This window comes from Salarias fasciatus, chromosome 8 (genome assembly GCF_902148845.1).
Source record: "Salarias fasciatus chromosome 8, fSalaFa1.1, whole genome shotgun sequence".
Lineage (NCBI taxonomy): Eukaryota > Metazoa > Chordata > Actinopteri > Blenniiformes > Blenniidae > Salarias > Salarias fasciatus.
Window position 1 is genome coordinate 763,673 of NC_043752.1, and position 23,055 is coordinate 786,727.

General features: G+C 50.8%; 1 protein-coding gene and 1 long non-coding RNA gene across 6 annotated transcripts; both read left to right on the forward strand.

Moving 5' to 3' along the window:
- The first annotated feature begins 398 nt into the window (after positions 1 to 398).
- On the forward strand, positions 399 to 18,106 carry fbrs (fibrosin). Of its 5 annotated transcripts, none has more exons than XM_030097843.1 (18): positions 399 to 2,134; positions 7,536 to 7,712; positions 8,386 to 8,412; positions 8,535 to 8,564; positions 9,234 to 9,282; positions 9,516 to 9,858; positions 9,934 to 10,169; positions 10,343 to 10,590; positions 10,681 to 10,725; positions 10,854 to 10,952; positions 11,385 to 11,468; positions 11,659 to 11,697; positions 12,075 to 12,146; positions 12,227 to 12,380; positions 13,464 to 13,544; positions 14,054 to 14,137; positions 14,485 to 14,701; positions 15,280 to 18,106. In XM_030097843.1, exons 1-18 carry the CDS (start codon positions 1,832 to 1,834, stop codon positions 16,856 to 16,858), a joined length of 3,867 nt encoding a protein of 1,288 aa, XP_029953703.1. In that variant the 5' UTR covers positions 399 to 1,831; the 3' UTR covers positions 16,859 to 18,106. The 5 variants fall into 5 exon arrangements, with proteins under 5 accessions (XP_029953703.1, XP_029953704.1, XP_029953705.1 ...); XM_030097844.1 differs by having other exon boundaries at positions 14,488 to 14,701; XM_030097845.1 differs by having other exon boundaries at positions 11,400 to 11,468.
- Positions 18,107 to 20,075: 1,969 nt separating this feature from the next.
- LOC115393630 (uncharacterized) lies at positions 20,076 to 23,055 on the forward strand. The gene is made up of 3 exons (XR_003931969.1): positions 20,076 to 20,277; positions 22,213 to 22,289; positions 22,653 to 23,055. It is a non-coding gene; the product is annotated as an uncharacterized LOC115393630 (long non-coding RNA).

Below are 23,055 nucleotides of genomic sequence, written 5' to 3' on the forward strand. Positions count from 1 at the left end.
ATACTTTATGTATTTTGAAAGGTAATATTTTTGGTCTGTTTTTCAACAGTCTTGAGCTCTTTGTGAATCGTAGTGGCAGTGTTTATTTTAGCTTTAGTTTTTGGACACCTATTTGCATCTTTGCGCTTCCTTGTGGTCAATCATTCTCATTTTTTAAAGGTATTTTTGTGTTTCTCTTTCATCACTTTGGGAATATTTTTGTAAAGCTTTTATTTTTTGGTGGTTGCATTTAAAGTATTAATAATGTAATAAATTAATGTTGTGAAATGTCTTATTGAATATGTGCGTGTGTGTTTGACAGCTGATTTTAAAAAAAAATCCAGCATTACCACCATCGTCCACACGGCGGCGGTAGACCCAGGTGGAGTCGCAGAGCAGCCAGCCCGCTGAGGGAGGAAGAAGAGCAGCGCACACAATGCACTGCACGGCTGACAGGGTTGTGTCTCCCTCATTTTCACGATAAATCTCCAATTCCGTGGGAATTAGTGATCGGGGCAGCAGCGGAGCCGCTCCGTGCCTCTCTGTATTCCCTCGAACTGCGGAAGCTTTGAGCGGAAACGTCTGCGAGCGGCGGCACCTTCTCCTGAACCCTGGATTACAGAGGCTGCCTGGAGGAGCTGCCCAGCCCACTGGGGGCTCGGCCGACACCCCGCTGTATGGAAATCCACACCGAGGCTTTCCTATTCGGGCCTTCAAATTTTTCTTTATAATGGTGAAAGAACAAAAGAAGAGTTGCGTGAAAGGGGAACGAGACATTATTAGTGGTACCCCGTGGTTGGTTTATAACATATAAAAGCGTCTTTGATTTACTGCTTCCTGAGACAATTGAGATAGTTACATTAGCTGGCTAACAGCTGGATGTGCTAACGAAGCTAGCCGGAGTGCTAACGTTACGTCTTTCTTTTGATGTAATTCAACTATCGGCCATCAACACTTCGACAGCGGGTCAGATTCTGCTCTCCTACCGGCGAGGTGATAGCCAGCCCTGCGGTTTTTGAGCCGGGCCGTCAGCTTTACCGCGACAATTTTAAGAATAAAGTTTAATTCTTTGGTTGCGGGTTGGATGTATTGTATCGAGTTAGCCGTGTAAAATGCTATCCGAATGAGCTAATTGGCTGTCCCTAACGCTAGCTCGCTGTGGCACGTCAAATCAAACAGACAGCTCCTCTCAACCCCCAATTTAACCCGCAAAAAGTGTCGAAATTAACACCCCAATCCTCGCGTCGATGTAAATTCATGCCACAGTGGCTGCAGGTGCATAAATAAGGGACATCTGCGCTCAGTGGCCTTGCTAACGTTTTGCTAACTGGCAAATAAATTTGTCAGCGTGTGTGGAAATCCAAAAGAGATCGTGCTGTCTTTGATGAAGTGATTAATATTCTTGAGGTTTTCGGTTGGTGGTTGCCGGTGGGGAGAGGATTCGGTCCGCTTTGTGTGCGGCACGGCTCGACCCGTCCTTTTTTTTGTTTACATGCTGGTAACTTGTCGGTTCCTGCGCGTTAGCTAACGTTAGCTCCCTGCCAGACAGTCTGCGATGTCCTGACACCCGCGTGCACGTCGTGCATGTGTAAAATCCCCATGTGGATCTAAGTTTGTGTTCAGATTCATTGACATGACTCTCAAATTTCGCCGGAAGAGAGGCACCGATGCCAGCAGACTGTTGTCAGAGGACGGTAAATAATAGCCACTGGTTCCATTAACGCCATTTTAACGGGGGCTCCCCCTGAGAGGGCCTGAGTGCTGGTGGTTTGATCTGCGGTTCGGTGCCTTCCACCGGACCGGGACTCGATTTAAGTGCCTGGAGTCACGACTGGAGGTGGCGTGTTTCACCATGGAGGGCCCGAGCCGAAGCACCGGCTTCAGGCAGAGCCGCCGGTCCCGGTCTCAGCGCGACAGGGAGCGGCGGAGGAGGCGAGTGAACTTGGCCGAGGAGCGGGCCACATCCCTGTCCTCGGGCTCCGATCGGGAGGCTTGCGGCACCAACAGTGTCCTGGGGCCCGGTGGGAGGGAATGCCGGCCCGGGTTCGGGAGACACAGGCCTCCGCGGCGGAGGAAGAGGGAGTCGGTGTCCTGCGAGGAAGACCTCATCGACGGCTTCGCTATCGCGAGCTTCATCAGTCTGGAGGCACTGGAGGTAAATCTGCCCTTCAGAGACAAAACACCACCACACACCCCATTCCTAAGCTCTCAGGTTACTGAAATCCCTCACATTAACGAGAAGACAGCCGCTCGGACACCCAGAGCATCTTTCTCTGCTTCGATCCGGCACCTGCAGCTCATTAGAAGTGATGCTTTCATGACAGGTCTTCAGTTAAAACATCAATATGCATGCTAATGCTAAACACCACAGCTGGAGCAGAGCTTTTTAAACCAGAGGTGAGCTGGATCTGACAGTTTTCACTTTATAAGCAACTTTTAGAAAGGTTTCTCTGCAAAAATTCAACAAGGACATTGATCAGAATACAATAGCTGCATTAGATTTATATACATAAAATCACGTGGAAGGCAGCATTCACTTTTTTAATGTGACAAATTGATTGAATATGTGATTTCCCCTCCTTCATCAAAGTGCTATAGAAGATCAACTGATTTAGTAAATCCCCATCAAGACTGATGAAACAGACAATCACACCATCAGATCATTTAGGTTTTTGATACAGAAGCTGCAGCTCGCTGGTATTTTCATGTAAGTGGTTATAATATAAAACTTAGCAGCTGAAACTGGTCAGAGCAGGGCTGAGGGAGCCATTTTTTTTTTTTACTTCAGCACTGGGTGGAGACCAAAAACAGAGCAAGAAAGTTTTTAGAAGGCTCTTCTCAGCAGAGCTCTGAAGGTTTCTTTTGAATGAGTTACATTTATCTTGACCAGCAGGACAGAGTCTGCACAGGCGGGGAGCCAAGATGCAATAAATCTACAATTTCTCTCTCTGGAAATTATACAGAAGGCAGAATTTTCAGTTCTTTGCATGCTGTGTTGGCTCCATGGCAGTGGCATCACTCTGGCAAACACAGGTTTTGGTATTTGTGTGCTGTTAAACTCCCCTCATATCTGTAGAAAAACAGAAGAAGAAGGACATAGTTTTGATAATCGACGTAGCAGTGGCAGCTCAGTAGCAGTGATATTGTTGGTAAAGCTAAATAAACAGTTGTTCAGAGAAAAGATAAATGTTCACGGTAATGTGAAGCACAGCAGCTGAGGCTGATCTTTAAAACTGGAGGTGAGCTGGTGGAGCCAGTTTTTAGTCTGGAGGTGGGTGGAGAACAGACAGCTGGCAGGTTGTAGAAAGGCTCCTTCAGCACAGGACTCCTGAAGCCTTTTAAATGAATTATATGTAAGTTCAGCAGGACGACAGATCTGTGCAGACAGAAGGCGACATCTGCATTAATTCACATCCTGTGTAATCGATGGGGTGGCGGTGCTGAGCAGACTGTTTGTGCTTTTGGTGTAACACTGTTCACTACGCTGAAGAGCTTTGAAATACAAAATCTTCTTTATTTGATTCATATCCTGTTAAAGATGATCGTGTCTGCAGCCAGACTGCTTGATGGAGAGAACCTACGTTTTGACTGACGATACTGGAAACTGTGAATTAGCTGTATTTCTTTTTATAGATTTTTTTTGAAGTTATAAATTTAACTGAGTCACACAGAAAGCATCAAGTCCATGTTTTTGTGACATGTAGCAGCTTACTTTGTATGTTTAAATGACAAGAAATGAAGCAAAAAGAGCCAAGATTTCCTTTAGGAAGCCTATAGTTATGGGTTGACTTCATGGGCTGTTTTTAAGTTGAGAGATGGTGGCATTTCAGGGGTGAAGAGATGCACCGAGGATAAGTCTGCTCTATGAAACCTCGGCACAACAAGCGAGAATTAATTGCATGGACTTTTCATATCACTTGAAAGTGTTTCTCAAGTCTCAGTTAACTCTGTTACCTGCTGTTAAAACAGGGACCAGTTGTGGAAGTTGCATGATTTCCATTTTGCTCATATCCTCAGAACAAAAGCTATGAGGTTAACATATTTTAATAATTGATTTAATTGCCGACGGCCTGAGACTAACTGGAAAAGCCTGATTTTTGTTGATTTTTTTGAATGACTTGAGGCTTAAAGAGGCTTTCTTTGTGCACGTGGTTGTTCATCCAGTACAGGGCAGAGCATGGGCTTAAATTCATGTGGACACCGGTTCTTAGCCAGATGTCCATTAAATCTCAAAACTGCTGAAATAAGGATTTGTGTCCCGACTAATATTATCCACAGGTCATCAGTGGATTTACTGTGATTGCTACGTACCTGTCAGCTCCCTGGAAACAAACCAAATTACACACATGAGGAATGCAGAAGATGTGCAGAAGGCTCTGGCTGTGCGCCGGAGCGTATTTCAGCCATCGGACTGAAGCTAAAACACAGAGTCCCTCAGCTGGATTCTCTGGAGATGGTATCGAAACCATCAGAACTGGAATTCCTGCTGCTGATTTTGACTTTTCTTATGTAGAAAGTGAATGTCACAGAACTTTTTCAAATTCATGGATCTTCTTGGTGTGGAGAATTGAAATTGAAGCCTTTTGAGGAGTAAATAATGTTGCTGTCCCGATTTGGCGTTTCCGCTCCCACCTTCAGCTGTCATGCTTCTAACACCCACATCAGTAACGCAGTGATTGATCAGTGTTCATGGAGCATGGCAGCCAGTCCTCACGGCCCTTTCCCCCGCTTCGTCCCATTCCTCGCCACTGCGCTCCAGCCCGTCACGTCGTCTCCTTCCCTCCAGCAGAAGACGCTTCGTCCGGCTTGTGAGGCACATTTAAAAAGAACGGTTTCGTTCACGTCGCTGCCTCAAATAATGACTCAAATAGCGCCGCAGACGCCGGTCGGGCAGCTTTAAAAGTTTGTAAATGTAGTCCTGAGTGTTCTGAGATGAGCCAGCTGTGTGTGTGTGTGTGTGTGTGTGTGTGTGTGTGTGTGTGTGTGTGTGTGTGTGTGTGTGTGTGTGTGTGTGTGTGTGTGTGTGTGTGTGTGTGTGTGTGTGGTGTGTGTGTGTGTGTGTGTGTGTGTGTGTGTGTGTGTGTGTGTGTGTGTGGGTAAATGTTCACGCTGTCTCCTCATTCCAGCTACTGAGTTGTTGATTGATGAGATTCAGACAGGATGGCGTCTATGGGGACGACCGTGTGTTTCTCACTGGTTTTTAACTTCTGCTGTAATGAGCTTCGGCCGCTGACGACTCAGCAGATAAACAGTAAATCAGACGCGCCGGCTCGGTCACACCTCCGCCGCACTTCTTGGTTTTTAAATGTGATGTCGCTCGCTGCGATAAACAGCTGATTCAGCAGTGTTCATGTTTAAAAATGATCTATTAAGAGCGGCGCCAGCGGTTTGACTGCGTGTAAAAGAAACTACAGACGGTATGATTTTATCAGTCTGAGTTTATTATCAGCGTTGTTGACGAAGCTGTTTCACTCTGAGACTGACGCCTCTAAATGCCAGCCAGAGCTGATTTATAAGAACAAATTAATGGATGAGAACGTGATCGATGTGGTGGATGCTCCTGTTCTCCAGGTTTCCTTCACTTTGTCTTTTTGGATCAGGAAGTAGTTCCTAATCATGCATGTCCAGAACCTGTATATCCTGTTGCCTAAAAGGAAAGGGCCTCGTCAGACTGGTTCCCGCTCATGTGGCTTGTATAAGCTCCTCGAAACGCTGACAGGTTACCGACGGGGCGTCGCAGGTCTGCTGCCGGAGGCTTCACCTCACAGGAAACACCTGGATTCACCTGAGAGACGTACTCTGGATCAATGAACAAGACAGATCAGCCCGAAGGAGACAGGAAGAGGAGCGGGAGGATTTTAGCTTTAAATCACTTCTCCTTCATATATAGGAACAAAATACCAGGCTGTCCTTCACATTACCTTTTATCACGTTTCAGGAACTCAGTTTTTTATTCTTCAGCTTAACGGTCAGCACAATAAAGCAGAGCGTGCAGAAACCGAAACCTTTTAAAGATAATGTAAAGTGGATTTCACTGGACCTCACTTAATATGCTTCAGTTGGCCTCTTCTACATAAATATTGCATAATTCTGAATTAATTTGATACGTCTCTCCACTTCACAGCACTTTTCTTTACCTGGACTTGTTTAATAGAAGCCTCTTGATATTTCCTACACTTTGTTACTCTGAGCTCAATTCAGCTTTAATTCTCAGTCAAAAGACCTCAAGGTGACATTTTTAGGCAAGAGCAGGTTTTAGATTGGTGTACAGGACAACATTTGGCATAAAACAATTAACAGTATAAGTACAACTGTAACGTGAGTTCAGATGAAAGGCAGACGCTCTGGACTCCTGGAGGAAACGCTGTTCCCGTCTTGCTTCTGTGGCGATAGCGGAGAAAATCTGTTGAGTCTTCACAGCTCGGCTTCAGCACAGTTACAGATGAGCTGTTTTCTCCAGTATTATCGGGTCAGGCCAGAATCATTTCCACCGCCGGCTCGGGGTCTTCCTCACGCCGGCGGGTCAGACTGGAGGTTAATGGCGCCGCTCATGATCGTGCTGTTAAACCCAGTTCAGTTTGGATGCGACTGCTTCTTATTGCCCAGCCTTTTATATAATTATTAATCCTTCTTCATTTAACTGTACTTTGTTGCTGCAGTTGTTGCACTGAAAATCACCTTCCCTCTGCATGAACATTCAAACCAGTCACAGAATTCACGCATTTTAATCGCACTGTTGTGTTTTAACAAGCGGCTTTTGCACATTTCACCACTTCCTGTTCTCTTTAGCCGTGACACTGAAGCAGAATTGAATGTCTTCCTGACTTGCTCATCTGGCAATTAAACAACCAATGTAATTAAAAATAAAAGATTCTTTGAACATTTGGATATATTAAACATGATTTGAGGATCGTGACCTTTACCCTTGAATGTCTGCGTGACGGTTAAACATCTTGTATCTGAATTGAACAGACTCTCGTCTGTCGAAGCTGTTAGTGAACGGACATTCGGCCCCCTGCCGGTCCTGACCCCTGCTCCTGACCCTGCTCAGCTCTCACCTTCATGTTACAAGCAGTCTGATGAATGTGTGACTATTTCTCCTCTTGGGTTTAATTAGCCAGTGCCTCAGGAAGTGAATCTTTCCAGTATCAAGTTGAAATGGGGGGGGGGGGGGGGGGGGGGACAGGAAGTTGAGGATTTGAAGGGGCCTAATTAATCAGTGCTGCAGTTTGTCGTGTTGTTCTTGATGTGTTGAGATCCTAGAGAAGGGAAGGACTCGGTGTGAAGTACCCTTGATTAGAGGTCGACCACAGCACGGCTACAGAGCACACCATATAATTGAACGTACACACAAACAGCTGAAGTAACGGCCTCCTGCAGGCTGCTCAGCGTTGCATCATCCTTTCTATTTTTAAGGTTTTTCACAGTAGAAACTAGGCAGAAAGGATCTCAGTCAGAACGTCTCCATTAAGAGTGGATTTATTTTATTTCTGGTGTTCACGTCCATTCTTGATGGTATCGTTTGAAGCAACGCTTTAAATTCCGTCTTTCCCCAGATGGACTGTTCTCTGAAGCCCAGTCAGCGCACTGACATGCTGGGGAGGAGGAACAAGGGGAAGAGGGGGCCGGAGGAGAACGGCGGCGGCCCGCTGTCCGAGCCGGAGGAGGGCGCCCCGCACAGCTACTCCAGCAGCTGCTTGAACAAGAGCCAGAACAAGAGGAGGAAGATAGAGGTGAGCCGCCAGCCTCGCAGAACACAGCCGGTCGCAAATGACCTAGTCAAACTGACTCACTCCCACTCAGAGGGTAATCAATCAATCAATCAATCAATCAATCAATCAATTAATCAGACAAGTCCACTCAGAGCACCTCGTCTGTTTCACCTGTAAGAGCACCAGAATGTGACTCAAAGCCTGACATGAAGTGAAAGGGAGCAGAAGGGTGTTTAAAGAACCCAGTATTGACGGAAGCGTCACACACACCACGACGCAACCAGCAGCAGTGGAGAGAAGATCAATCAGGAGCCACACATGGAAACTCTGAGAGGAAGACAAGGACAGAAAGACAGCCGGGTTACTGGACGAGGTGGAGCCGAGGACAACCACAGTGAATCTCATGAGACTGTCTCAAATTAATATACGCTTCAGTTCAGAAAGCTTTATGTTGCCAGGGAGAGATGAAATAATCAATCTGAAATGGAAACAACTTTCACCTGAAACCTGTAGATACTTTGAGGCAGAGACACTTTTCCCCTCGTCTTTCTTTGATGGCTGGAATTCTTTATTATTTCCTGTAAGCAGGAGTTTGACTTCTGTTATTGTTTCGTCATGTTTTCTTCCTGTTAATCAATCACATTTTAACACTCTGAATGTTTGGAGTTACTGAATCCATGTCCTTCATTTCCAGGGCCATCCTCTGGAGACGGGCTACATTGTAAGTTGACTTTTTTTCCCCACTATTTTTACAACAAAGAACGTCTCCCAGACACGGTTTTCCGTACTTTCTGGACTTTATTCTAATGTAAATGTTATTTTTTTGTGGTGTTTTCCTTTCAGTGTGACACGGAGAGTGACACAGGAGACAAGGTGTGTGCCGCTGACCGTCCTCCAGGCCCGCTGGGACTGCTGTTTGGGGACATCCTGACAACACTGTGTAGTTTTCTGACATTTCTGAATCAGAACAGCAGAGCTGAAGAAGTGTGGACACACACCCACTCTCACAGCCGTCAGAATAAAAGCACCGAGCGAACGCCGCGGTCGTACTGAACGCCGCTCTGAATCTATCCCCGTGTGAGACGTTGATATTTTCTACTTTCAGTCTGTTAATGCTTGATTCTGGCCCGCTGTAGGCAGCACTCTGCTGCTGGGAAAAAAAACCCTCCATCCTTCCCTCCATCCCTCTTTCCTGCTGAGTCACAGTGGTGTTATGGAGAAGAGGAGCACCGAGGCGTCGCTGCTCAAACCTCACCCGTCCCTCCGGGGAGCCGGGGATCCTCCACCCGTGCTCCTGATGGATTGCAGGCTTCACAGCGGTGCTGATGAGAAGAATGACGGTTTGCTCTGCGGTTCGGTTGGTCTTGACCAAATGGTGTAAAGGCTGCTGCTTGGTTCCTCTTCAGTGTCTTTATGAAGCTTCTGCCAGCTCTGGTGTGTTCAGTGTCGTCAGGATTTCCCTGCTTCAGGCCCGGTGCTCTGTAGTGTGAGGAGCGGTGTGTGAACCTCGCAGTGACGCTCTCGTTCCGCTCTGCTCCACAGGCCTCCGACAACGACATGGATCCGGTGTTCACAGTCAGCACAAGAAAAGGTTTGAGACACTCACACGTTCAGCCCCGGTGGCCGGTTCCTGCTGCTTTACGCTGCAGACAGTGAGGTTGTATTAAGACGTGGACAGAGAAGGAGCCGGTTTGGTTTTCCGTCTCTGATCGTTACGTTAAGTTCAGAGGAGCCGGCGGTATCTGCAGCCTCACAGGAGAGGCGTGAAGCAGCTGGATCTCGTCAGAGCTTCCTGTTTGTAGTGACTGTTGCTCTCCTCTGCAGTTGTGGACCCCGCCCCCTCCAGCATGGGCACTTCCATGGGCAAAAGCTGCTCGCCGCTGCCGGCGCGCTGCGGCGGCGTGTCGCGGTTGATGGTGACCCCGCGAGTGTCCGGCCTGGAGCGCAGCCAGGAGAAAAGCCTGGAGCCGCACTTCCCAGAGCCGGTTTCTTCTTCTACCTCTTCCTGCCTGCTCCCCCACTCCACCGTCAGCGCCTCCGCCGCCGCCGCCCGCTCCAGCCCCGTCAACGGGAACGGCGGCCGGCACAACGGCGGCAGCCCGCCGCTCGCCAAGTCCAAGACCTTCCTCCTCACGCTGTCTGGGCGCTCTCACCCCATCTACAACAGGTGAGTGGTTTGGCGAAGCGTCGGGTTTAGAAAGGCTGTCGTCTGACTCCGCCCTCCCCCCCTCTGTCCTCTCAGGAGCGGCACCCCCGTCAAGCCTCCAGCCTCGTCCGTCGCGTCTTCCTCGTCGTCCGTGCGGCCCCCCACCCCCTCCACCAGTGTGTCTCTGCCCTACATGAGGGGCTCGGGGTCCTCGGGGCCCCTGCGGCCGCCGTCCAGGGCCAACTCGGGGGCCCTGTTCACGCCTTCGCCCGGCCTCCCGCCCCCGCCGCCGCTGCTCCAGGGCCCCGCCCAGTCGGCCGCAGCAGCAGCAGGTGCGCTCCACGGAGAAGAACTGATGACTAATGCATGCGGACAGATAGGGAATCAAACCTGCAACCTTCCAATTGAGAGACGGCTCTTGTAGTAAATGTTGCTGTCGGTGTGTTACATGTTCAGTGTTCATCTTCATCGTCATTGCTTTTCTTTTGTTTCCTCCGTCCTCCAGAGCGTGAGGGCCGGCGCAGCGTCCCCGGGCCCGAGGGCACCGCGGCGGGCCGCTCCACGCCCGGCGGTCCGGCTGCCTCCGCGGCGTCGGGCTCGGCGTCGGGCTCTTCGGGCCGGACGTCCCAGAACCAGCAGAGCATCCCGCCGCTGGCCTTCCAGTTCCATCAGCACAACCACCAGCACCAACACACGCACACACACCAACACTTCACGCCCTTCCTGCACCCCACGGCCACGGCGCCGCCTCTGGTGAGACCCGGCTCCGCCCCCCGCCCGCCGCTCGCACAGAGGCAGGGGGGTCCGCCAGGCCTTTCAACCCCTGTACGTTTTCTCTTGCAGTTTGATAAGTATGCAGGCAAAATGGACGGGCTGTACCGACACCCGGTGAGTGTCTGAGCTCGTTCCTCGTTCGAGTCAAAGTATTTTTTTACGTTTTGGCTGGAATGTTGCTGCTTCTACGTAGAAGAATTCACCTGTTAGCTTGAGCCTGAGCGGCGTGTGTCTGGTGTCAGTTCTTCCCTCAGTACCCGCCGCCCTCCGTGCCCAGCATCCAGCCCGTCATTCCCCCCACCGGCCCGTTCAGCTCGCTGCAGGGAGCCTTTCAGCCAAAGGTGAGCAGAACCCAGCCGCACGTCTGGGAGGATTCTCTCCTTTTAAACCCCTGTTTATTCTGGTAACGTGGGAATGTTTGGGACTACTTTCATGTGTGGTCTGAATGTCAGTTTGTTTAAATCCACACGAAAGATGAAAATATCCAGTTTCTGAAGTAATCAGATTAGTAACTAGTGATAATATCTGAACAGTGTAATGTCACACGTAGACCAGACATGGATTTCTTGACAGAACTTCAATATTTTTGTCCATTTTTACCTGTAAATCTGATTTATTTTGTAGTTTGTTTAAAAACCATTTTGTTAAAGGAAGAAAATGTAACTCAGAGATGAAGAAAAGCTGCTTTAGTCGGTCAGAGCAGATAAAAATCACATCATATGAAGGTGAAAGACGCCAGATCTTGACCGCGGCCTGTGCTGTGTGTGTGACAGCCTCTCGTCCCTCAGGGAACGGGTCCCGACATCACCGCCCGCCTCGGGGTCGTGCCCCACCACCTGCAGCCCAAAGACCCCAGGGTAAGCCCCGCCCCCCCACCCACCCACTCGGTCTGCGTCGTCCCGGCGTTTTGCCGGCGGCGCTCGGCTCTAGGCGGCCCGGCGCCGCGGCACGGGCCTCGTCAGTGCAGCAGAGAGTGCAAAACCTTTTCCCCGTGACGGAGTGAGCTGTGTTGACTAAAAGTGGTCTCACACTTCTGTTCTCTCGTAGCTAACTGATCCATTTGGGACATCGTTGAAAATCAGTAATGTAAGCAAAAACAGATGTTTCTGAAATCTTTGGCCTCTGAAAGCTCTCAGCCTGTCGTTACTGTCTCACTGTTCACTCACTCTCTGCACTCATCTCACTCCTAACCTGGACTGCTGCTGCTCTGCTCTCTGCCTTTGCACACTCAGTCGGATGCCCCGAAATCCCCCAGTCTTTTCCTTGAGTCCCTACTAACTCATTCTCACCGTCTCTCTTTCTTGACTTCTTTCTTTTCAATGCATATTCCCGAAGTGAAGCCGAGCCCTCGGCAGTCACTGACGAGATCTTTCTGAGCAGCGTCTGACTTTGTGTGCAAAGGCTTGAAAGTGGCAGGCGCCGGAGCCGCGCGCTAACGCCGTCTGATTTCTGTTGCTGTGCAGAAACCGGGGAAGTGGTGCGCTATGCACGTGCACGTGGCCTGGATGATCCTGAGCCATCAGAAGAAGGTCAAGGTGAGGGTCTCCTCTCAGAAGGCCGCCACTCCGCGGGGCGCCGGACGCCTTCAGCTCACCGCTCTGCTTCCTGTTCTCAGCTGATGCAGGCCGATCCTCACAAGTTGGACTTCCGCAGCGACCTGCTGGCCCGCTTCCCCGGCGCCGGGGGCCTGGGGCAGCTGGGCCACATGGGAGGAGCCCTGCCTCCCACTCACGACCTGACCAGACCTCCCAGCCTCTTCTCAGCTGCAGGTACAGGACGGCTCTTCTCCAACAGACCCGAGGGTCCAGCTGCAGGACGGGAGCTCATCCCCTCACTGCCGGTCACTTCTTCCCTCCATTCGTTTGTATTCAGCTTCATTTAAGTCTGAGGGAAGTCTGGAAACACCAGGACAGGTCAACAGGTCCAGTACTCACAGAGGAGGACGCTTAGATCCCGAATGACAGTCAGCCCAACTTATTTAAAGCTAGGGTAGACGATGTTATCCCAAAACACTTTTTGTCATACTGAGTGAAATGCTCCTCGCCCCCTGGGAGAAGTCAATACATTATGTGGACGGAAAAAGGTGCAGAAAAAAATCTGACAACTGTAGCGGCCAAAGGACAGTAAAAACTCCGACCAATCGTAAGGCGTGGACCGCTCTTAAGGAACCAATCAAATCCCTTTCGCCGTTCTGCCAGCCCCCTGCGCGTTCATTTCAATGGCGTGCACTGGCCCTGGTTCAGAGCGCGCTCCTATGCGCGTTGTGTGCGGGCAGTCAGAAAGGTTAATAACATTGTAGGTGATCACAAACTCCGCACGCGTGGCGCTTCCGCGTCCAGTGTGTTCTGTCCCAACGGGAGCTCCTCCAATGGGGGCTGAGCGGAGCCTTGGGGAGATTTAAGAACATATTAAAGATGCAACTGCAGCCGTGGAAGCTGGAAGTTTGGATTATCTCTGCTAAAAGTCAAGTGAAGAACCGAAGACGCTGCGGTTCCTGTCTCTTGTTCTGTTTCCAGCCCACCAGAGAAAAATCCAACTCAGGATTTCATTGATTTCAAAGTAAAGGAGGAGATGGGCGGTCAGGCTGTGGTTCTTTCCCCTCTGCAGCCGTAACTCTCGGGTTGACTCTGAAATATCTAACGAGAGACAAACTGTTGGTAATATCTGGTCTGAAGTCCCAAACGTTGCATGTCATTTGTTAATCATAGAAAGCCCGCAGTTGTTGTTTGGTTTCCCTGAAGCTGTGAAGCCGTGGCGTGTGTAGAGCGCTGATGGCACTCATTTATTTTCGTCCAGGAGTTTCGCGGTTCTCTGAATTGCAGTGTAGTAATGCGAGTGTCTCCGTCTTCAAGGTGCAGTCAATCCGTCCTCCACTCCCTTCATCTCTCCGTCGACGCCACACTCCTCCTTCCTCGCTCCGTCTGCACACCTGGGTAAGAGCGCCTCGGTTTGAACCCTGAGGGGACGTCCTCCTCGTGGAGAATGAAAACTACACTTTCTAGACCCGTCGTCCCACCTGAAGTTATTTGTTGCTGTTGTTTTTTTAATGTACATATCTTTATACACGTTTCCATTCTTCACCTCAAGGAATTGTTTAACTTTATTCAGTATTTACCACAATCAAACTGTTTTCCCCCCAAAAAATACTGGAGGACTGAAACAACAGTCGATATGTGGCTCGGTGAATGGCGGGCCGGCAGCAGCTGTTTTTATGTCTGAGTACAGACAGGTTTTCACCACAGTCTGGTGTTTTATTCTCCGATTGTCCTGTAAGAGTCGGAGAAGCTCCGGGAAAAGGTTCCTGCTCCGAGTCTGGTGTGACTCTGCAGCACTCTGCTTGTCTTCATCAGTGTCGCCGTCCTTCTGCCAGAGCTTCTGATGGATTAACCGTGTGTGTGTGTGTGTGTGTGTGTGTGTGTGTGTGTGTGTGTGTGTGTTGTAGATCCGTACGGCCGCTCGCCGCCCTTCACCTCGCTGGGAACTCTGGGTTCTGGTGCCTTTGGAGGACTGGGCAGCCCAACGCTGGGTCAGTCTGATCTCGTCACTCTTCTCCTCTTTCTTCCTCCGTCGGACTCGTTTTCCTGAAGAACCCAGACTCGGTTCTCTCCTGATCCGCTGACGTGTTCAGGTGTCGGTGGCGTTTGTGGAACTTTGAGCTCCACATTCCAGTTGTTCTTCCAAACACATGTTCAGTCTTTCATATGGATTTGGACATCGTGTTTTTAAAGACGAGTATTTTCTAGACATGGACTCAAATGACTAACATTTCAAAAAGGCCTGAATCTTTCTGTCCCGAACTCTGCATTGTGAAGTTTAGCGGTGTGAACTGGTGTCCACGGCGTTCTGACCCGGTGGTGTTCCTCCCGTCCGCAGCAGGCTCGGTGTTCGGCCATAAAGACCCGCCGCCCGGCGTGGTGGGAGGCCTGTCGGCGCCGAACCACCACGACCCCTGGAACCGCCTCCACGGCGCCCCGTCCGGGTTCCCCGCCGGCCCCAGCTGGGCCAAAGGGCCCGAGAAGAGGGACGAGAGGGAGCGAGGGAAGGACGGAGACAGGAGAGACGTCCCCCACATCAAGGATGAGAAAGACAGGTGAGACACCCAGACCGCACAGGAAGTGAAGGAAGGCTTTTCACAATAAAACACCAACAAGACTTCAGGAAGTCAGTGTCCTGAGCCAGATGTGTTCAGAGGTTTCACAGGTCAAAGGGCGATCATCATAGCTTTAATCGGTCTTAGATACATTCTGATGCAGTGAAGCAATTCAAAGACATGCAAGTATTGATTATATTGGTGCAATAACTTCAGTAAACACTTAAACAGGATAAGATAAGGAACCTTTATTAGTGCCTCAGTGGGGAAAGTGCAGAACAGAGTCACGGTTACCTTAAATAACAGAGTGGTTGGATTTAAATGGAAGTATAGCCGGATATTGATGAGGCGATGAGTCTTTCTGTTTTACATGTTGACTGGAATGTGTGACGGCAGCTGTCAGGTTCATAACGGTTTCCTTCAGTTTGTCTTCCGGTCATCAACCGAGCTTCACTCAGGACTTTTAGAGCAAAATATAAAAACATGAGACAATCTGAACAACGAGGTCGAAGTCACCCGAGCGCTGCAGAGAGACAGGGAAACACTGGTAATGAAATGCTGCTGTGTTCGTCCTGCAGAGACAGCCTGCTGTACGGCCGTCCCCCGGTGAGAATGTCCCCGGTCGCCCCGTCCTTCAAGCCCCGCAGCAGCACCCCGGTGTCTCACGTCAACGGCCACAGCAGCTCGCTGGGCGGCGGCGGGCCCATCGAGGACTTGACCCGCAGCCTGAACCGAGACCGCGACGGCGACAAGCGGCCGCCGCACGGCGTGTCTTCGAGGGGGCCGCCGCTCGGCCCCTCCTCTCTGGCGGCAGACAGAGACAGACCGCGGTCTTCGTCCTCCTCTGTGCTGACCACGCCCCCGCCCTCCGCCCGCTCCGCCCCCTCCCCCTTGGACCTGTACCCCCGCCCCCTGGGCCCCAACGCACACGGCCTCCACAGCGAGTCCTCACACTCCCAAAGAGACGGCGGCGGCGGCGCCGCGTCCTCCTCCGCCTCCATCGCCTCCTTGTCTCAGGCCAAGAAGTCGGACCGGACCGCCACGCCGTCGTCCAAGCCCCCCCTGCTGCTGCCGCCCGTCAAGGTGAAGGAGGAAAGGAAGGAGGAGCCCGAGCACATCCCCATCACCCTGCCCCCGCCGCTGCCGGGCCACGGCTTCGACCGGCCCGGCAGCCACCCGCACCACCACAGCTCCGGCACGCCGTCCTCGTCCTCCCTGTCCCTGACCCCCACCCCCGGCGTGCCCCTCCCGCCCCCGACGCCCAACCCCCAGTCCCACCACCAGCACCTGTCCCTGCTGGACCGGTCCCGCGCCATGGAGGCCTACCCGGGCGGCGCGGGGCCCGCGGCCCTGGTGGTGGGCCCGGGAGGGGAGCGCTTCCCCCACGGCCCCCACCAGGGGCCCCCGCAGGGCCCGCACAGCTTCACCTGGGACCCCTGGAGGGAGCTGGCGGCGCAGCAGCAGCAGCACCAGCGCCGGGAGGCGCTGCTCCGCTCGGACCCCCACCTGGCCCTGCGCTCGGACCCCCACCTGGCCCGGCTGCTGCAGCACCAGCGCTTCATGGAGGCGGAGCGGGCCGCGGCCGTGGCGGCCGCCGCCGCTGCCGCCGGCCCCCACCACCCCCCCACTTCTACCTCCGCCGCCTCGTCCTCGGCGGTCCGGCCTGAGTTCGGCCTGATGGCCCACCCCTTCGACCGCCCGCCGCAGCTGGGCCCGCCGGGCGGCGGCCTGATGGACGAGGAGCAGCGCGCCCAGATCCTGAGGGAAGACTTTGAGCGGGCTCGCTACTTCGGCATGCACCCCCACCTCCCCCACGGCGCTCACCTGTCCGGCTTGTCGCACGCCGCCACCGCCGCCCACCTGGAGCAGCTCCACCCCAGCCTGCTGTCCCACCCGCTGCCCCCGGGGGCCCCCGGCGCGCCGCAGCACCACCCGGGCCTGTACTCCCGCCTGGGCCCGCTCAACCCGCACCACATGCCCAACGGCATCCTGACCAAGACCCCGGCGGGCCTGGTGGGGGCGCTGTCGGTGGGGGCGCCGCCGCCGCTCATTCCGTCCGTCGGCAGCCGGTCGTCCACGCCGCCGCGCGGCTCCAGACTGGGCGGGCCGGGCGAGCTGGCTCTGTACGGCGCCCACAAGGACGGCGAGTCCAGATAGTACAGGGACGGGCCTGGAGGAGACCCGGGGACCCGTCAGGATCACTGTGCTGCTCTCAACCTGCCCCCTCCTCCTCCTGCGGACCGCTGAATGCCCCCCCCCCACGCCGGCCCCGGCGGGCCAGACCGGACCCTGAGGAGGGACCGCAGGACCCGGAACACGCCCAATGGTTCTATCAGTGCAATTTAAAGGTACATGGTTTCTGTGCATCCCTGTGTTGTGTTTTCTGTTTGGAACCGGCTGTTGGCTCCTGCTCAGCTGAGAGCGCCGTGTGGAGAGGCGGAGGACGCCCAGAGGGCCGTGCTGCGCCCTGAAGACGCCCCCGGCCGGCCCTGCTGCCGGCGCCGGCGCGGTGGACGAGCTTCTCCCTCCTTCTCTTTTTAGGAACGCGGTGGTGAAAGTGGTGCTTTCCGTTCTGTTTTTGTGTCTTTGTCATTGTGAGACGACAGATGGCCGACGAGACCCGTCGCTCAGATCAGTGAGCATCATACCTCAGTTTCCCGCTCTGCTGGCGCCTTCAGCTCCACTGATATCCACGTCCGCCGCCTCGGCTTCCTTTCTTTTAGTTTTCTAAGGATGAAATGAACTCGTGCGACGCTGTGAGTGAACACAGCCTTTCTAGAGCTTCCTGTAACTGTCTCCCCAGTCTCCTCTTGACTCTATGAGCAGGACCAGATTATAGTAGTCTAGAGAAATTGCCTTTGTAATTATTATTCTTAACATTAATTATCTTCTATAATAATAAATATATTCACTGTTACGTTACTTGTCATTGTTTCGGGTGTCAGCCAGTACTCTCTCCCCAGTCCACCTTTCAAATCATGCAAAAGACGAACGTGTGTTTGTCCGACCGGAGACTCTTGTGAGCGTTGAAGCGGTTTCCGCTGTGACCTCTGACCTGTGGCCTCCTCACGGATCTCATCCGCCACCATTATTGATGCTGAGAGGGAGGAGGTCTGCCTGTGTGTCCATGGCTGTGTGTTGTCTCCATTAGGACTATGGGAGCCTTGTACAATGAACCTGTCAAGTTGTTTCATCCAACAGAAGTAAGTTATGTACACGAAGAGAGAGAGAGAGAGAGGTGGGACGTGCTGACGAACTGAAAGAAAAACCATATAAGGACAACTAGACAGTGGGTATCCTGAGAGGGAAAAGACTGGGTCGATTATTTTAATATGACCATTTTATACCTTTCAAAGCCCTCCCCTAGAGACCACAAAGATTAATTATTAAATGAATTGTTGTTTACTCTGGTGTGTGGGTCATTTATTTGACTTTCAGGGTCTTTTTTTTCCTTGAATGTGTGGATCAGAGTTGTCAAGCATGACCGTGGGTGATCCAGATGAAAGCAGCTTCCTCCTGGTTAGAGGACCAGTTTATCACAGGACCTGAGTCTCTGATTCACCCCACCCCATCCTTCATTTCAGTCAGATTTTGAAATGGCACTATCTGAGGTCTTTGATAGACCGAAGTGGACCCAGATCCAGACCTGGAACGCCCCACTAAACACTGTTCATCCTCATTTATCCTCTGCTGTGATCACAACTTCTCGCCTGTGAGGCCAGAACACGCTGAGACGAGGCGAGTCGGTGAGGTGAGACGGACACCTGTCTTCTACAGCCAGCGTCTGACCAATCACCATTCAGGACGGAGACCAGCGCGGGTGAGGAGGTGGAGCAGCCGATCTGAGTGAGGGAAGGGGAATGACATGACCGCTGACTGCAGTTCAGACTCGGCTGGGTTTAGTGCTGCCCTGCTCATGTCCAAACACTCTGGAGAGTAAAGTCATTGCAAAATAAATATTGGAGCGTCTTTAGTATTTTTCATTGTAATTATCACAAGATGCACATACAAGAGCTGAAATGAAATGACATTTTTTACCAGGCAGGTCTTTAAACTTAGTTGTAATTTTTGGTTTTCTCTGACAGGGCAAAGTTTTTTAATCAAAATCTGTTGATTTTCACGGATCAAGGTCTCGCATGAGGCCCCTGTCAGCTGCAGGGTGACTTTAGGTTACTTTCCTTCTGTTCAGACACCAATAGATTAGGTCGAACAAGACACCGTTCAGTTTCACACTCGTGTTACACTTGAAGAAAGAATAGAAGACTTTATTAATCTCACGAAGGAGAAATTTACAAGAGCAAGAGGCACATAGTACACAGGGGGGTGCAAAAAGTAATGAAAGGTGTGATACGAACAAGTAATAGTGCAAATCTACTAAGGGTTGATGATAGAGAGCGAACAAACAAGGAAGATCTAACTGTATGTACAACATGAGTCTTAAAAATATAACAAGAACTATATAATAACATATAAAATATACAATGTTAATGGCAGAGTGAATGGATTTTAAACTATATAATACAAATAATATATCTAATACAATATGCAGTATATGATACTATATATATATATATATATATATATATATATATATATATATATATATATATATATATATAATTATCTATTATATATTATTATCAACAACTAAAAATTATGAAAAATTGTCTCAGTACTGCTCACATCACACAGTTTCAGTTTTTCCAACTATTTCTGAAGAAAAATGATTCAATATTTAAATAAATTCTATGTATTTGCAGTGTTAAACATATATACACAAACTATCCGTGTGTGTTTGTCACGATGCAGTCTTGCACCTAAATATGAGGGGTTTTTTTTTAATAAACGTTCTTAGTTTATTCTCATATCTGGGATGTTTGATTCTTAAATTGATTCATATAAAGCTCCATTTGATAAGAACATGTCAAAAATTCTAAATGTTTCGGATAAATGTCCTTGTTATCAGTAAAAGGTCAATCCAAACCAATACTACAACTTGGATTGACGGTGATGCTGTTATTATATTTCTCCGGTTTGATTTGTAAAATCCATTAAATTGATCAAAATATTAGATTCGCTGAGGCGCACCTGGTGTTCAACTGTCCAAATTTTAATTATATCATCACTATGAAACAAACGTCGTTAAACTGATGCGGATTTGATTATTAAATGTTCGTTTTTATCGCCATTAACAAAGAGAAGTGTTCAAAACGCCGCAGGCTTGAGTGTTAAATGTTCGGTTTTATCACCACAACGAACAGTCGGCAGACTTTCTCCGATTCAAGTGGCGCGCTGGATGAAGTCTCGCGATACTTGGCGGTGTTGTGTACTTTGTCAGCAGCCGCGCGCCGCCACCATTTCGCTGCGTAAAGTCTCCTCCCCGCGACCGCTACATTCTGCGCCGAAACCCTGCTCTCCCGGTCCGGACTTTAACTTCTTCCCACAGACCTAGTGGTACCTCGTTGGGTACCGGGAGGCGGTTTGGACTACTGGCATCACGGATTGAGTGCGATTTTGCGCGGATGACGACTCCTTCAACGAGAATTTAGTAAAAGAAAATTGGTCGGAAATTTCAGGTAGGTGGGAACTTAAGATGGCGGCCTTGAGAGGGAGGGGGGCGAGGAGGAAGTAATAGGGGGGCTCTGAGGGGGGCTCGGACTAACGAAAGGACGCGACTGGACTGCACATCGGATTGTTGCCTTTCTTTAGCTGACTATCTTGAAATTTAATGTAAGGACATTGGAAGGAGACATGGTGCTGAAACATGGAGATAATACAAAGAACAATTCCCATCTCACAGTAGAAAATATCCCAGTTAATGCCGCATTTCAACACCGTCGCTTTGAAAGAGCTGGCAGTGGGGAGTCGCGGGTCCCCCCAAATCCCCCGTGTAATCGTTGCAAAATTTATATGAAACTTTAAAACATTGGTTTTCGCATTTTTTATCAATATCGTCTGGAAAAGGCAGTCTTTGCTGTCCAAGATTAAATAATTTTAAGGAATAATTTTTTCCATAGAGAGATTTGACCCCACGCAATGACGTCACGAGTGATTGTCCCCCTCGGTGGTGCATGCTCAAGCGGCTTTTAATGCCACTTTTTCGGGGTGTTTCTGTCGCCCCGCCACCGAGTAACTTATCAAATGTCTCCGAGCGCCAGCCGGCTTTCTCTGGAGCTTGGAGCATTACATAACCGCGGGTGGGATGGGGCGCCTGCGCATCAAATGGAACTCTTCTTAGCTCGGCTAGTTAGCAGCGGGCTCTCCCTTCATGCCACCCTGGCGCTGTTATTATTGTGGCGGCTAGCGCTAGCCAGCTAGCCGCTCCGGCGGCACACACGGACCGGCAACGTTAGGCGTTAACCGGTCACACGTCCGGCTCCGGGGAGCAGCGCGCTTCCCCCGGCTGCTCCTGCCCCAGTGGGATCCGTGACAGCGTCCACATAAAAAAAAAAAAGAAAAAAAAAAAGAGGCGATTCATGCCTAAAACCTACGCAGCCGGCTGCACGCACACGCATGCACGCACGTACACGTCCCCGCAGGATACATGATTTGTAAAGGCTGGACTGATCGTGCACGTCCATGTGGACACAATGAAAGACATGCAGGAGACGAGCGGACTGCAGCAAAGGCAACTTGGTGCTGCTGCAGCTAACAGAGCCGCCGCCGCTTCACCGGCTATTTTTTATTACTGCTGCAAAATAACCCACTCTCTCTCTGTCACACACACACACACACACACACACACACACACACACACACACACACACACACCAGGTCCAGTCCAGCCTGCAGCAGCTCTCACATTGTGGAGCAAGCTGCTGCTAATCACAGTGAAATAAGCTCCATGCAGCAGAGGCAGGGTGGGTGATGCTCTCAGCCCGAGGTGCTTTTATTTATTTATTTTTGGTATTGGGGGGGATTTTAAAACATGTGTGGATAGTTTTTGGGCTATTTCCTGTTTCTGTGTGATGTATCACACATTTACCATGCACCCTGGTAGTCCTACAGCCGGTGAACAGAAACCTGCAGTAAACTGGGTTTCTTTCTTTCACGCTCTGCATTAAAATATAGATATATATGAATGAATCTTCACAAACAGCAAAGCGCTCCAGGCAGATGTGATCAAAACTAAAAGCAGAGCCACTCACATCAGGTTAAAGAACCCAGTTGCTGTGGTTCTGGAGTGTTTGGCTGTTTAATTCCAGCTGTATCTTAACACCCAACAGTATCACACAAGTAAACAATGAAAAAGTTTGACTGCATGTTTCCTCCTGTCATTTCCTGATTGTTCCAAACTAATATTGATGAACCCAGCTTTTGTTTGTTTGTTTAGGATATCTAGGGTTTGTGAATTACTGACATCTCTGTCGCATCTCTCTTATTAATGTTTTGTCCCTTTAATAAATGTGTCTCCTGCACCTGATCATGTCCTCCGTCCCCCCAGTCTGACCGTGTCTTCATTTGGTTTCACTAATAAAGTTTCTGTCTGGATTTCTCGGTGTCTTCCTCAGAATATGTGGAGGAGACCCTAATTTCAGCATCCTGGAAGTAGAAAGCACAGAAGAGCTGTGTCTCACACAACAGACAGGTGAGGAAACTCCCGTCTCTGTTTTCTTATCATTTTTACACTTCTTGGACATCTTCGGCCGCTCTTTGCTCATCTTCATCTCTTTTTGCTGTGATGTGTGCCTTTTGTTGTCAGTGTGTCAGTTTTAACTTGTTCAGCGTCTCTGGAAGCTTTTCTATTTCTTAGATGTCGTTTTGTGTCTCTGTCTCTTCTTAATGCTGCGATTTCTTTTCTTTCTGGCGTCTTGACCTGATTTTTATATCAGTTTATGGTGATTTTTTTTGCTCTCAGTGGGAGCAGGTGAATGAGGAAGGTGTCAGTGACCGTTGGTCTGCCTTGTTCTTTCTGTTGAATAACCTGGAGCCCCCCCGTGTCGCCCCCCAGGTGCCGTGAGTGGCCGGAGCAGCTCGGAGGAAGGACGCTCCGCGGAGGCGGCGGTGCGGCAGCTCGCCTCTCCGGCTGTGGACGTGCTGGGTGGCGACCCCCAGGCTGCACACGATGTGGCCGGGGAGTCGCCCGGGCGAGCCCCGCAGCCGGTCGCAGCTGCCCCCCGCCCGGCCCCTCCGCTCGCCGCCGTCATGGAGCCGCCTCCCCCTCGCCCCTCTGCCGCCGGCACGGTGGCACAAACTGGTAAAGAGGAAATCCGGCCGGTCAGTCCGGCCACCCAGACCGAGCCGCCGCCCCCCGCTGCTGGATCTGTGTTTACTACGGGGGGAGAGCAGGATTATAACCCGGAGGCCGGACGGAACACGGAACTCACTGGAAACGAGCACACGGGTGGAAGCGT